The following is a 12,008-nucleotide window of genomic DNA, read 5'->3' on the forward strand; positions in this document are numbered from 1 at the left end:
AGTATTCTTGGTCGGGGTACTATTTAATTAACTCGTTATGTGTCACTTGTCTTTGTCTTGCTTATTCAAAATTTCCCCTTTAATCTATTGTCGATCTGTTCATCGTCTTACCCAATCTCTTCACTGTAATGTCATGTTTTCTTCCACTTATGTTGTGTTTCAGGATCTACAGACAAAGACACTAGTTGGTGGGGTATGAGCATGGTGGCATCTATTACTTTCAAGATGGTTATGGGCACTCTCACCAAAAGCAGGCTCTCACAGTCTCGGTCTCTCCTGTTCAGTGGCATAGACGTCTTGGTCATCTTCCTCTAGCTAGTTTGCGAAGTTTAGTTCCCAATATTTCTTCTAGTATTTAGTCTTTAAGTTGTGAGGTTTGTGAGTTAGCTAAACATCGCCGTGCTACTTAGAAAAATAGGTTAAATAAGTGTTCTAGTTGTCCTTTTCAGTTAGTTCATTCAGATATCTGGGGTCCTTGTAAAACCAATGACCTTTTTGGAGCTAAGTACTTTATTACTTTTATCAATGATTTCTCTCGTGTTTGTTGGGTATATATTATGGAAAATCATTCTCAAGTATTCTCTGTCTTTCAAAAATTCTATGGTGAGATTACTAATCGGTATTCTACACACATGCATGTTTTTCGAACTGATAATGCCAAAGACTATACCTCTGCCATATTCAAGTATTTTTTAGATGACTATGACATTACACATCAAACCTCATGTGTGGATACACCTCAACAAAATGGGGTTGTTGAGAGAAAGAACAAAACCCATTCTTGAAGTTGCCCGATGCTTACTATTTCAAACAAATCTCCCAAAGTTTTATTGGGTAGAGGCAGTCCTTACTGCCACATACTTGATTAACTTGATTAATTGTATGCCCTCTTCAGTGTTAGGTGGAAAAACACCACACTATGTTCTTTTTCCTGGTCAACTATTTTTCCATCTTCCCCCTCGTATTTTTGGTTGTGCTTGCTTTGTTCATAAACTTCAACCGAGTCGTGATAAATTGGACTCTCGTGCTATTAAGTGTGTTTTCTTTGGGTATTCACGTACACAGAAAGGGTACAAGTGTTATAGTCCTCATCTGCGCAAATCCTTTGTCTATGTTGATGTTACTTTTTTTGAAGATGTCTCGTTTTACTCTTGAATAAGGGAGGTGTCCTTTGAACCATTTGAGGATTGTGTTCTGCCATCTGGTGTTGTTGATCCTCCTGCGACTATTGGTGTTCATGGGGGAGCTAATGATCAGGTTATCGCTACTGATGTTGGAGAGCCAGCAGATGGAGCGTGCAGCGCCCTCTCTACGATGCCCTCTTACAGAGTGCGGCGCACTTTTACCTACAACTAAAGAAGACGGGCGGCGCGGCGCCTCTACGATGTCCTACAGGGGCTTTGCCTGCAGCTGATGTTCTCGAGTTTGAGGCTGAAAGTTCAACTGCTCTGCTACCCGCACCTCTTCCCACTGTGTCTGTGGATCCTATTGCCATTCCGTCTGACCTCGATGTTCCTATTGCACTACGAAAACTTGAACGTCCACCTGCCAGTATGCGTCTTCCTAGTAAGTATGCCCAGTATCCTATTTCTCAGTATGTTTCCATTGATCATTTATCACCATCTATCAAGTCTTTTGCTATGTCCTTGTTGTATGTTTTTGTCCCTTCTGACTATAGGGAAGCTCTATCCCATCCTGGTTGGAAGCAAGCAATGAACGAGGAGTTGAGTGCCTTGTATTCTAATGACACTTGGGTCCTTACAGATCTTCCGATCCTTAGAAAGCGGTTGCTTGTAAGTGGGTTTTCACTATTAAGCATAATCCGGATGGTACTATTTCTCGTTTAAAGGCTCGCCTGGTTGCAAAAGGCTTTACCCAGACTTATGATATTGATTACTCCGAGACATTTTCTCCTGTTGCAAAGTTAGCCTCTGTGCGTATTGTTATTTCTATTGCTGTTCATCATCACTGGCCTATGTTTCATTTGGATGTGAAGAATGCCTTTTTACATGGAGATCTCTTGGTTTTGTTGCTCAAGGGGGGAAAGTCTGTCGATTAAAGAAGTCTCTTTATGGGATCAAGCAGTTTCCTAGACCTTAGTTTGCGAAGTTTAGCCAGGTTTTGATGGCTAATGGAATGACTAGGTGTGAATATGATCATTCCGTGTTTTACCGAAAGACCTAGCAAGGAATTATTGTCTTAGTTGTGTATGTTGATGATATCATTGTCACAGGGTTTGACAAATAGGGTATTGCTCGACTTAAAGTCAATCTCTCAAGACAGTTCTAGACTAAAGATTTAGGAGAACTGAAGTATTTCTTAGGCATTGAAGTTACAAGGTTCCCTGGTGAAATTCATCTCTCACAGAGAAAGTATGTATTAGACCTGCTCAGTAAGACAAGTAATTTAGGAGCTCGCCCAGTAGAGACTCCTATGGATTCGAACGACAAACTCCATTAAGATGTTGGAGAGTTGTATGCCAATATTGAGAGATATCGTAGACTGGTGGGAAAGCTAATCTATGCTACTATCACTCGCCCAAATATCTCGTTTGCAGTCAGTGTAGTATCTCAATATATGCATGCACCACAGATTCCTTACTACCAGGCAGTTATTCGTATTGTGCAGTATTTGAAAGGTTCTCCTGATCGTGGATTGATATATCGTTCTAATGGAAATTTTGATGTTGTTGGATATTCATATGCTGATTATGCAGGATCAATTTCAGATAAACGATCCACCACTGGGTATTGTACCTTCATTTGTGGAAATTTGGTGACATGGAAAAGTAAAAAACAAACAGTTGTGTCAAAGTCTAGTGTAAAGGCTGAGTATAGAGCTATGGCTCAGGGGACTGGTGAGTTAATGTGGATTAAGTAACCGCTACATGAGTTAGGTTTCGAGTACACGACTACCGATCCCTCTTCATTGTGACAATAAGGCTGACCATTCATATCGGCTTCTAATCCAAAGATTTCATGTTTAACTAAGCACATAGAGGTAGATTGTCATTATGTCAAACATAAGGTTGAAACAAAGGAGATAAGTACTCCTTATGTGGCGTCTCGAGATCAATTAGCTGATATCTTCACCAAACCAGTGATTCATTCAGTTTTGAATTATATTGGTAACAAGCTGGGCATGGGCGATATCTATGCTCGAGCTTGAAGGGGGGTGTTGAAGTATGTAGAGTCTCACACATTCTATAAGTGTGAGACCGTATCTTATTTAATAGTTTCTATTTCGATGAAACCTATCACCCATTATAAATATATGAATCGTAGGTTAGAGTAAACATACTCTAAACCCTACCATCTTCTTGTGCCTCCATCCTTCTTCTTCTCCACTTCATCTCTTTAACCTAGCTAGCTAACCACTATATGAATCTCCTAGCATAATTTAACAGGTACTATGTTTATGTAATATTTCATCCAAGCAGAATTAATAGGGAACCAAAGGTTTAATCGTTGTGTTTGAAGTCAGCTAACTGCTAATCTGGTGGAAGTCATCAACAAGACTTGTTACTTGGACATGGTCAACATTTTTTATTCTCATTTGATTCGTTCTTCTATCAATTTGGGGGACGCTTAATCTGCCACCTATTTATATTCACGGAGATAATGATACAAATCAAATCGTAACAGTTAGTTGTGTTGATCGCCGTGAGATAGAAATCATCTTAAAAAAAACAGAAATTATTATATATAGGCAAAGTTTTGAATCCAAGCAAGTCAGACACTATAAATACTGAGAAAATCAACAGAACAGATTTCTATCAAAGCAAATAAAGGAGACAAATGAAAAACACTGTAAGGAATCCTTACATTGGTTAAGAGCAATTGGAGTTGTCACGACAAAGAAAATGAGAACCAATTCTGTTAATTTCAGCCTGGCCATGGTGGAACTTGAAAGTTAAAGAAATGGCATGGACTGTATACAGTATACGGAAAGTTTTTTAACCGTCAATTAGAAAATCCTTACAGTTAAAGAAAGAAAAATCAATATCAACAGACAGTAAATACAGGCTGATTTCCAAAATTTTATAGAATCACTAAAGATTATTTGAATCTCAATATCTGCACAATTGTTCGATATCCTTCTCACTAATTCACTCCGATAAAAAAAATATTGATGGGAAATAAGATCAATGCCAGTTGGATAATCATTATACCTACTATGAAAGACTCCGAATCGAAACTTGTATGGAGCATAGATGCAACGAGCAGGAGCATCGAAATAGCAAGACAAGACCATCAGGCTTCAGCTAATATGCTATATACTCCTAGTTTTATATACTTCACACATTTCCACTTCCATGATGCAGGTGGCTATGCATTACATACGATTCTAAATGGATTCGGACAGTAGTTGGCGCCTGATGAGTAAGGGAGGGAAGTAACTAATAAAGATATGTCCAATTAATTAGAGGAATGCTAAGTCCAATACTCCAATATTATCGACAATAAAAACGTTGTTCATGGTAAGACTGATCACAGATTCAAAAGTGTGATTCGAGTTCTTGGGCATCGTTAGCTTATACTTAATTTGTCAACCGGTAAACATCTTCTATTGTGTTAGCATATATAGCGATTTTTTTTTCACATTCTGTTGCTATTACTGTATGCATCACGCAGCTGTTTGCCCCAACTTTGGCATGAAACCTTCTCATTTGGTTGACAATGCACTTGTGCACGAAATTTCCTTTGGTGCTAGCAGTAACCTACGAGGCTACGATTGCATCTATTTCTCTCCCTTTTCTCAGTTTTCTGCATTTGCAATCTTCTGTCCAGCATTGATCTCTTCTTTGATTCAACAAACTTTATGGGGGCTCGTTTCTCTCTTTCTATTGCATCATTTGGATACATTTGCAATTGCAAGTCTTTGCATTATTCCCCCTTTGCATTCGCATTAGCAGCAGCTGATTTACGAAGTATTTGAGAATTTGCACTTCTAGTTTCCTTACTCTTTGACACACAAGATTCATGCAGCCACTACTAGAAAATAGATGGTTGGATCTATTAATCTGTTTACAAGCTCATAATTTAGAATTCATATGGGAGTGTAACTTTATAAGCAAATTCTGTATAAAACAGAAATTTCCATATAAAACATAGATGTACTGTTACATGGATCTGGAGCATATGCAGCATCATAGTTACAAATGGTTAAATATACAATACAAACCAGGCAGCATCACATAGTTTGAATCATGCACCGACGAGAACGTTGCATTTCCATGTTGCTACTTAAACTACTGGGTCACATGAACAAACCATAACAAGGTTAGGACAGAGAGTATGAATATGTAAACATATGTACCTTCAGTAAGAGAAAGTATACCCATTATAAGGGATGCCAACACAAGGTAGGGAAGGATGGTATTGTTACTAGGGTTAGGATTGGCCATGGATTTGATCTCACAAAAACGAATTATTAGCTTTGCCTTAGCTTAATAGCTCATTTAGCCTTTTTAAGTGCGGAAACAAATGCATTACTTCATCAAAATATATTTCTTTTAGTTAGGCACCAAGAGCATGGCATGATATGAATATATTAATGCACATTAGATAAGCATTTCTTCTCATAATATATGGCTTCTTGATTAGTAAACATTATGTATAGTTGAGCGTTTTTCGTTCTTGCGCTGCTGTAATAACCAGTTAGAAGTCTATAGTTACTAGGGGTGATTTCGGATCGGATCAAGAGCTTTCGGAAAAATTTCTAATTTTTTTCGGATGGCAATATCCATTCCAATTCCGATCCAATTGTTTTCGGATATGCAATTTCTTTTCAAAATTAAAAATTTCGGAAAATCAGAAAAAATTCAGAAAATACAAAATCGGCAAAATTCGGAAGGAATAATAAATTTAAACTATATAATCCGATTCTCTTTTCTGAAAACCGTCTTTATCTAGTTAATACATTTATTTAGCAATTATTTTACTTGTATGGACAATATTCATGACATGAGAGGTTATTGGTGGCAAGTGGGCCGGATGCGGAGTAGTAAAGAGAAGACACGATGCAACAGATCAATGCCACATAACCCTAACCGCAAAAGGGGTGACGCGACACGTGAGGAGATGGAGACCGCTGGATGGAAAGTGATCAAGGAACTGCACGAGCGGGGAGTTAGGAAAAGTGAGATATAAAGAAAAGAGGTTAGAAAAAAAGAGGGGAGAAGAAAAAGAAAAAAAGACCGAGAGAAGGAGAGAAAAGAGAGAGTGAGAGAAAGAGATAGCGAGTTTGTAGGTTGTAATTTTTTAGTATACATTTGGCGCCGTCTGTGGGGACCGAGATATAAAATGGCCACTGTAGTGAGAAGAGGAGTAGGAAGACCTAAGAAGGCAGCAATTAGAGAGGTTGCAGATGAAACATAGAGTACTGTTGAGATTGAAGGGGTGGGGGAGAAAGAGGTGTCAGATGTGGCGGCAAACGCCACCAGGCTTCTTAAAGAGGAGATAGTTAGGTTGAGAAATGAGAATGACGAGTTAAGAAAGGAAAGGGAGACCACACATGGGGAAACGGACAAAGCAGATCACCGAGGTAGCGAAATGGAAGGGGAGACTGAGGAAACACCACTGGGCGTGGAACAAGCGGCCGGTATCACACTGGAGGTGGTACAGGGGATGATTGAGAAAGATAGGGAAGTGAATTGTGTAGCAGAAAGAGCAAACCAAAGTGCAGTGCAGAAAGTGGTGGCGAATCTTAATCAGAATCCGTTGGCAGATTCGGTATGGAATTCGGAGGTACCTAAGAGGTTCACCCAGCCTAGGTTTGAGAGGTATGACGGGAAAGGAGACCCGATAGACAATTTGCATCACTTCCGGCAGCAGATGCCGTTGTGGCAGGAAAGTAAGTATGATGGACTCCGCTGCATGATGTTCCCTGCTAGTCTTAAAGGGGGAGCCTCGAACTGGTATTACAGGTTGACTTCACGCAGCATCAATAAATTTGAAGAGTTGGAGAGTGCTTTTGTCGACCATTTCATACACCAAAAAAGGAGGGTGGTCGATATGCGGCTCTTTTCAACATCAAGCAAAGGTCAGTAGAGTCGCTAAGGGAGTTTTTGTGTAGATTCAAGGAAGAAACACTGAGAGTGGAGAGCCTGGAGGAACATACATCGGTCATAGCATTCCAACATGGCTTGAGGCCTGGAACTAGAGTTCATGAGTCGGTCTCCAAAATTGAAATCACTACTTTGCATGTTTTGTACCCGAAGGTAGAAAAATACATAAGGTATGATGACATAATGCAGAGGAATGCGAAGGAACAAAAGAGATCGGGGAAGGCAGTAGACAGAGATGATCGAAAGGATAAAGGTAGGACAGATGAAAGAGAAAGGGGATCATACAGAGGGGAGACTCGAGGGCCAGAAAGAATTGGGGATCGAGGCAGGAGAGACATTCGAGAGCGGAAACCATACAGTGAAATAACTCAAACTCCTCTTAACAGACCGTTGGAAGAAATCTTGCCGCTAATTAAGGGGCAGCAGTATTATGAGGGTTGCGGAGTACACCAACGGAGCTGGAGGGGAAATCCTTTTGCGCTCATCATCAAATCAGGAACCATGCAACTAATGAATGTTATGCTTTGAAGTGGCTGGTGGAAAGGATGATAGAGAAGGGGATGATTAGGGAGTTTGTCACGGAGATTCGTCAAGTCGAGAGGGTGCCGGTTCCAGCTAGAATTCTGGGAACTATCAATGTCATTTTTAGTGGAGAAACACTGGGAAGAAACGCACACAGAGACAAGATAAGAAAGACTGCCAGTTTACAGCAGGTCAATGAGGTGGTGAGTATACCGCGGCTAGTCAATGGAGCCGTGATGGGTGAGGAAAACATAATGTTCACCCCAAAAGATCTAGAGTCAGTAATTACTCTGCATGAAGATGCATTGGTGATCACCATCGCGATGGATAATTATCTGGTTAAGAAGGTGTTGATAGACTGTGACAGTTCAGTGGATTTGCTATTCAAAGGGGCTATGGAGGAAATGAACATAGACAGGGGACAGATGAATGCCCCTCAAACAAATTTGTTCGGATTTAACGGTAGTATGACAAAGCCTATGGGGGAGCTTGTATTACAGGTAACAACGGGTTCGACGACCGTATTCACGAGGTTTATGGTGGTGGATACTAATTCACAATATAATGCAATCTTGGGGAGAAGATGGATACATGAGATGAAGGCAATCTCGTCGACGTATTACCAGGTGATTCGCTTTCCCACGAATGGGGGGTGATGGGTCGGAGGGGTTTTGCACCTCGGTCGCTGTCATCAGATCAGGAATGCTTTCCCATGAATGGGGGAATGTATGAAATAAGAGGGGATCAAGTGGCCGCACAGAGCATCCATCAGGTGACCGTGAAGAGTATGGTCTGAGGATCAAAGGGGGACGGTTTGGTTCACGAACAAGTATCACCATAGCAATTATAGGAGGAGGCCACGACGATAGAACAAGAGCTGCCAATGGGGCCAAAAACTTTGGACGAGATTGAGATAGTAAACTTGGGAGAGGGAGAGGAGGAGAAATTTACATCAGTGGCTTCTGACTTGCCAGATGAGTGGAAGAGCAAACTGGTGCAGTTTCTGGCAGAGAATAAGGACATATTCGCGTGGGTAATCGAGGATATCACAGGGTTAGACCTAGTGTTTGCTTGTCATCATTTGCATATGAACGCAGATGCAAAGCCGGTAAGGCAGAAAATGATAAGCGTGAGACCAAAATATGCAGAGGGGATTCGCGAAGAGGTGATAAGGTTGAAAACTGCTGGAATAATAAGGGAAGTAGAGTTTACAGAACGCCGGGATAATAAGAGAAGTAGAGTTTACAGAATGCTGTCTAATGTGGTCGCGGTGCCGAAAAAGAATGACAAAGTTAAGATGTGTGTCGACTTCATAGATGTAAACAAGGAATGCCCGAAAGATTGTTACCCTATGCCTAGGGTGGATGAATTGGTCAGTGTTATCAGACCTGGCCCGACCTAACAGTTTGACCCGATGAACTAGCGACCCAGTCACTAAACTGGGTTGGGTCACATAGTAGATCGTTTAAGCAGTTGACCCAGGCCAAACCCGGTAAACTCGTCCGGTTTTCTTGTAAACTGCTTTAACCCAGACGATTTAGTCCAAGCCGCCGGTCCATAACTACCTTTAGAAATTATAAAATTTACTAAGACTCGAACCTTGGGTGACTATTAAATAAGCTAGGATCTCTACCATTACACCGCAATAGCTTTTCTTGCTAGTTATTAACTATATAAGAAATATAAATAACATATAATAGTAAACTAGTAAAGAAATATTTTAATTTTGAAAAACATATCTTGTATAGACTCGAACCTTGGTTTATTGGAAAGTAAATGGCTCTAAGACCACCTGGGCCACTAATGAAGTTGTGAAAATGTATGTACTAAGTGAATTATATAATATTTTCAATTTAAGTATTGACCTACTGGTTGAACTAGTGACCCACTGGTCGATCCGGTGACCCAGTGACCCAGTTCCTTTGCCGGGTCAGTGTCCGGGCTGGGTCTGATAACTATGGAATTGGTAGACAGAACGACTGGCTTCAAAGTATTTTCTTTCATGGATGCGTCCATGAGATACAATCAGGTCTCGATGTTCGGCCCAGATCAGGAGAAGACAACCTTTGTAGTGGAGGGTGGTACCTATTGTTACACAAGAATGCCTTTTGGTTTAAAAAATACTGGGGCTACCTTTCAGCGGTTGGGAGAAAAGATGTTTGAAGGCAAGATTCAAAAAGGGATAGAAATATACATTGATGACATGGTGGAAAAAAGCATGTCGGAAGAGGAACACTTAGAAGGCCTCCATGAGACTTTTGGCCTACTGCAAAAACATAAGCTGAAACTCAATCCTGAGAAATGCACATTTGGGATAACTTCAGGAAAGTTTCTGGGCTACATAGTCACTCACCGCGGAATAGAGGCGAATCCCGAGCAGATTTGGTCATTGATTGAAATGCCATCACCGCAGAATGTGAAGGAGGTACAAAGGTTGGCTGGGACGGTCATGACACTTAATAAATTCATTTCCAAGTCGTCGGACAAATGCCGACCTCTATATCGTTTGCTGAGAAAAACACTTGATTTCCATTGGAGCGCGGAATGTGAGGAAGCCTTCCAGGAGTTGAAGAATTATCTAGGCAAGGCGCCTTTGCTATCGCGTCCGGAGCAAGGAGAAAAGTTGTATTTGTAGCTGGGAGTTACGTACCGAGTACGCGATAAGTTCAGTCCTGGTGAGGGTGATCGACAAGATAGAAAAGTCAGTTTACTTTTAGAGCAAAACCCTGCTGGATACAAAGACCCGGTACAGTAGAATTGAAAAGTATGCTTTGGCCTTGATATTTTCAGCTCTTAAGTTGAAACCTTACTTCGAGGCACATTCAGTGGTGGTAATAACAAATTTGCCTCTCAAGCAAGAGTTGAAGACCGAGAAGTCGGGTAGAATGCTAAAATAGGCGTTAATGCTCAGTTCTTATGAGATTCAGTACCAAATCAGAACAGCAAAAAAGGCGCAAACTATGGCGGAGTTTCTGGCAGAGGACCCCACTTGGGGAGAGGAAATTGTAATGGAACCTGAAGGGGAGGTTAGTCGCGACCCTTTGGATCCTTGGGATGTTCGGAATGGGTGGAGAGTTTTCACGGATGGTTCCGCTACTGATACAGGAAACAGAATTGGGGTCGTGTTAGTGACTCTTAAGAACACTCGTCTAAAGCTATCTATGAAACTGGGATTTGCGGCTTCAAATAATGAGTCTGAATATGAAGCGATGATAGCTGGATTGGATTTGGCCAAAGATCTGGGGGTGAACGAGTTGTCTATTTTCTCAGATTCTAATTTGGTAATTTGTCAGGTAAATGGAGGGTTTGCGGCTCGCTGCCCTAGGATGGCGAGATACCTTGAGGTCCTACAGCGAAAGGCAAGCAAGTTTAGTAAGATAAAGTTTGCCCACTTAGGCCACGGAAAGAATAGACATGCCGATGCTTTGGCTTATGTGGTAGCGGTACTTCCTAGGGCAGAGGGTCGATCTATTGAAGTAAGGGTGTTGAACAAGGCAAGTACAGCAGAGGAGGAAGTAGTTTGGCTCACCACAGAGAGTGATCAGGGTTGGATAGAACCCATAAAGACTTTCCTAATGGGAGTAGAAATAGAAAATAAGCAGGAGAAGCGAAGAATGGAGCAGCTGAGTCAAAGGTACACATTACTAGAGGGAGACCTATTTAGGAGAAATTTCAGCAGACCATTGCTAAAGTGTATAGGTTTGCAGCAGGCTCTAGAAGTTCTGGCTGAGGTTCACGAAGGTGATTGCGGAAGTCATTTCGTCGGGCGGACAACAACCCACAGGTTGATATCACAGGGGTATTTCTGGCCCCATATGAAGAGAGATGCCACAGAGTATGCCAAGAAGTGTGAGAAATGCCAAAGATTTGCACCGTTCATACATTCACCAGCTGATCCATTGCATAATGTGTTCAACCCTTGGCCATTCGCCTTGTGGGGACTGGATATTGTACGGCCTCTGCCCATGGCAAGCGGCAAAAGGAGATTTATGTTGGCCGCTACTGATTATTTTACCAAGTGGGTGGAAGGAGTGGAGTTGCAACAAGTTAAGAAAGAAAACGTGAAGAAGTTCTTATAGGAGAACACCATATGTAGGTTCGAGCTACCACATACGGTAATTACGGATAATAGAACTCAGTTTACAGGGGGAAAAGTGCGAGAGTTTCTTCAGGCGTTTAGGGTGAAGTAGGGGTTCTCAGCCCCCTACAATTCTGAAGGGAATGGATAGGCAGAGGCATCTAACAAAATCATAATGGATAATTTAAAGAGAAAATTGGAGGAGCAGAAAGGTGCGTGGGAAGACAAATTAAACCACATGATATGGGCTTATCGTACCACACCATGAACATCCACTAATGAATCACCATTTGCAATGGTGTATGAAGTAGAGGTCGTCATACCAGTAGAGATGATAGT

At 41.3% G+C, this 12,008-nt stretch overlaps 2 protein-coding genes across 2 annotated transcripts; both read left to right on the forward strand.

Moving 5' to 3' along the window:
- Positions 1–7,614: 7,614 nt before the first annotated feature.
- Positions 7,615–8,247, forward strand: LOC147514415 (uncharacterized). The gene has a single exon (XM_086592583.1). It carries the CDS (start codon positions 7,615–7,617, stop codon positions 8,245–8,247), a length of 633 nt encoding a protein of 210 aa, XP_086448709.1.
- A 2,304-nt stretch (positions 8,248–10,551) lies between these two features.
- On the forward strand, positions 10,552–11,670 carry LOC147514416 (uncharacterized). The gene has a single exon (XM_086592584.1). The coding sequence runs from the start codon at positions 10,552–10,554 to the stop codon at positions 11,668–11,670; it is 1,119 nt and encodes a 372-aa protein (XP_086448710.1).
- The last annotated feature ends 338 nt before the right edge of the window (positions 11,671–12,008 follow it).

The sequence above is a fragment of the Coptis chinensis genome, chromosome 2 (assembly GCF_015680905.1).
Source record: "Coptis chinensis isolate HL-2020 chromosome 2, ASM1568090v1, whole genome shotgun sequence".
NCBI classification, from domain to species: domain Eukaryota; kingdom Viridiplantae; phylum Streptophyta; class Magnoliopsida; order Ranunculales; family Ranunculaceae; genus Coptis; species Coptis chinensis.

Coding starts and splice junctions, on each gene's coding strand:
- LOC147514415 (XM_086592583.1), top strand. CDS start 7,615: ATGATAGAGAAGGGGATGATTAGGGAGTTTGTCACGGAGATTCGTCAA.
- LOC147514416 (XM_086592584.1), top strand. CDS start 10,552: ATGGCGGAGTTTCTGGCAGAGGACCCCACTTGGGGAGAGGAAATTGTA.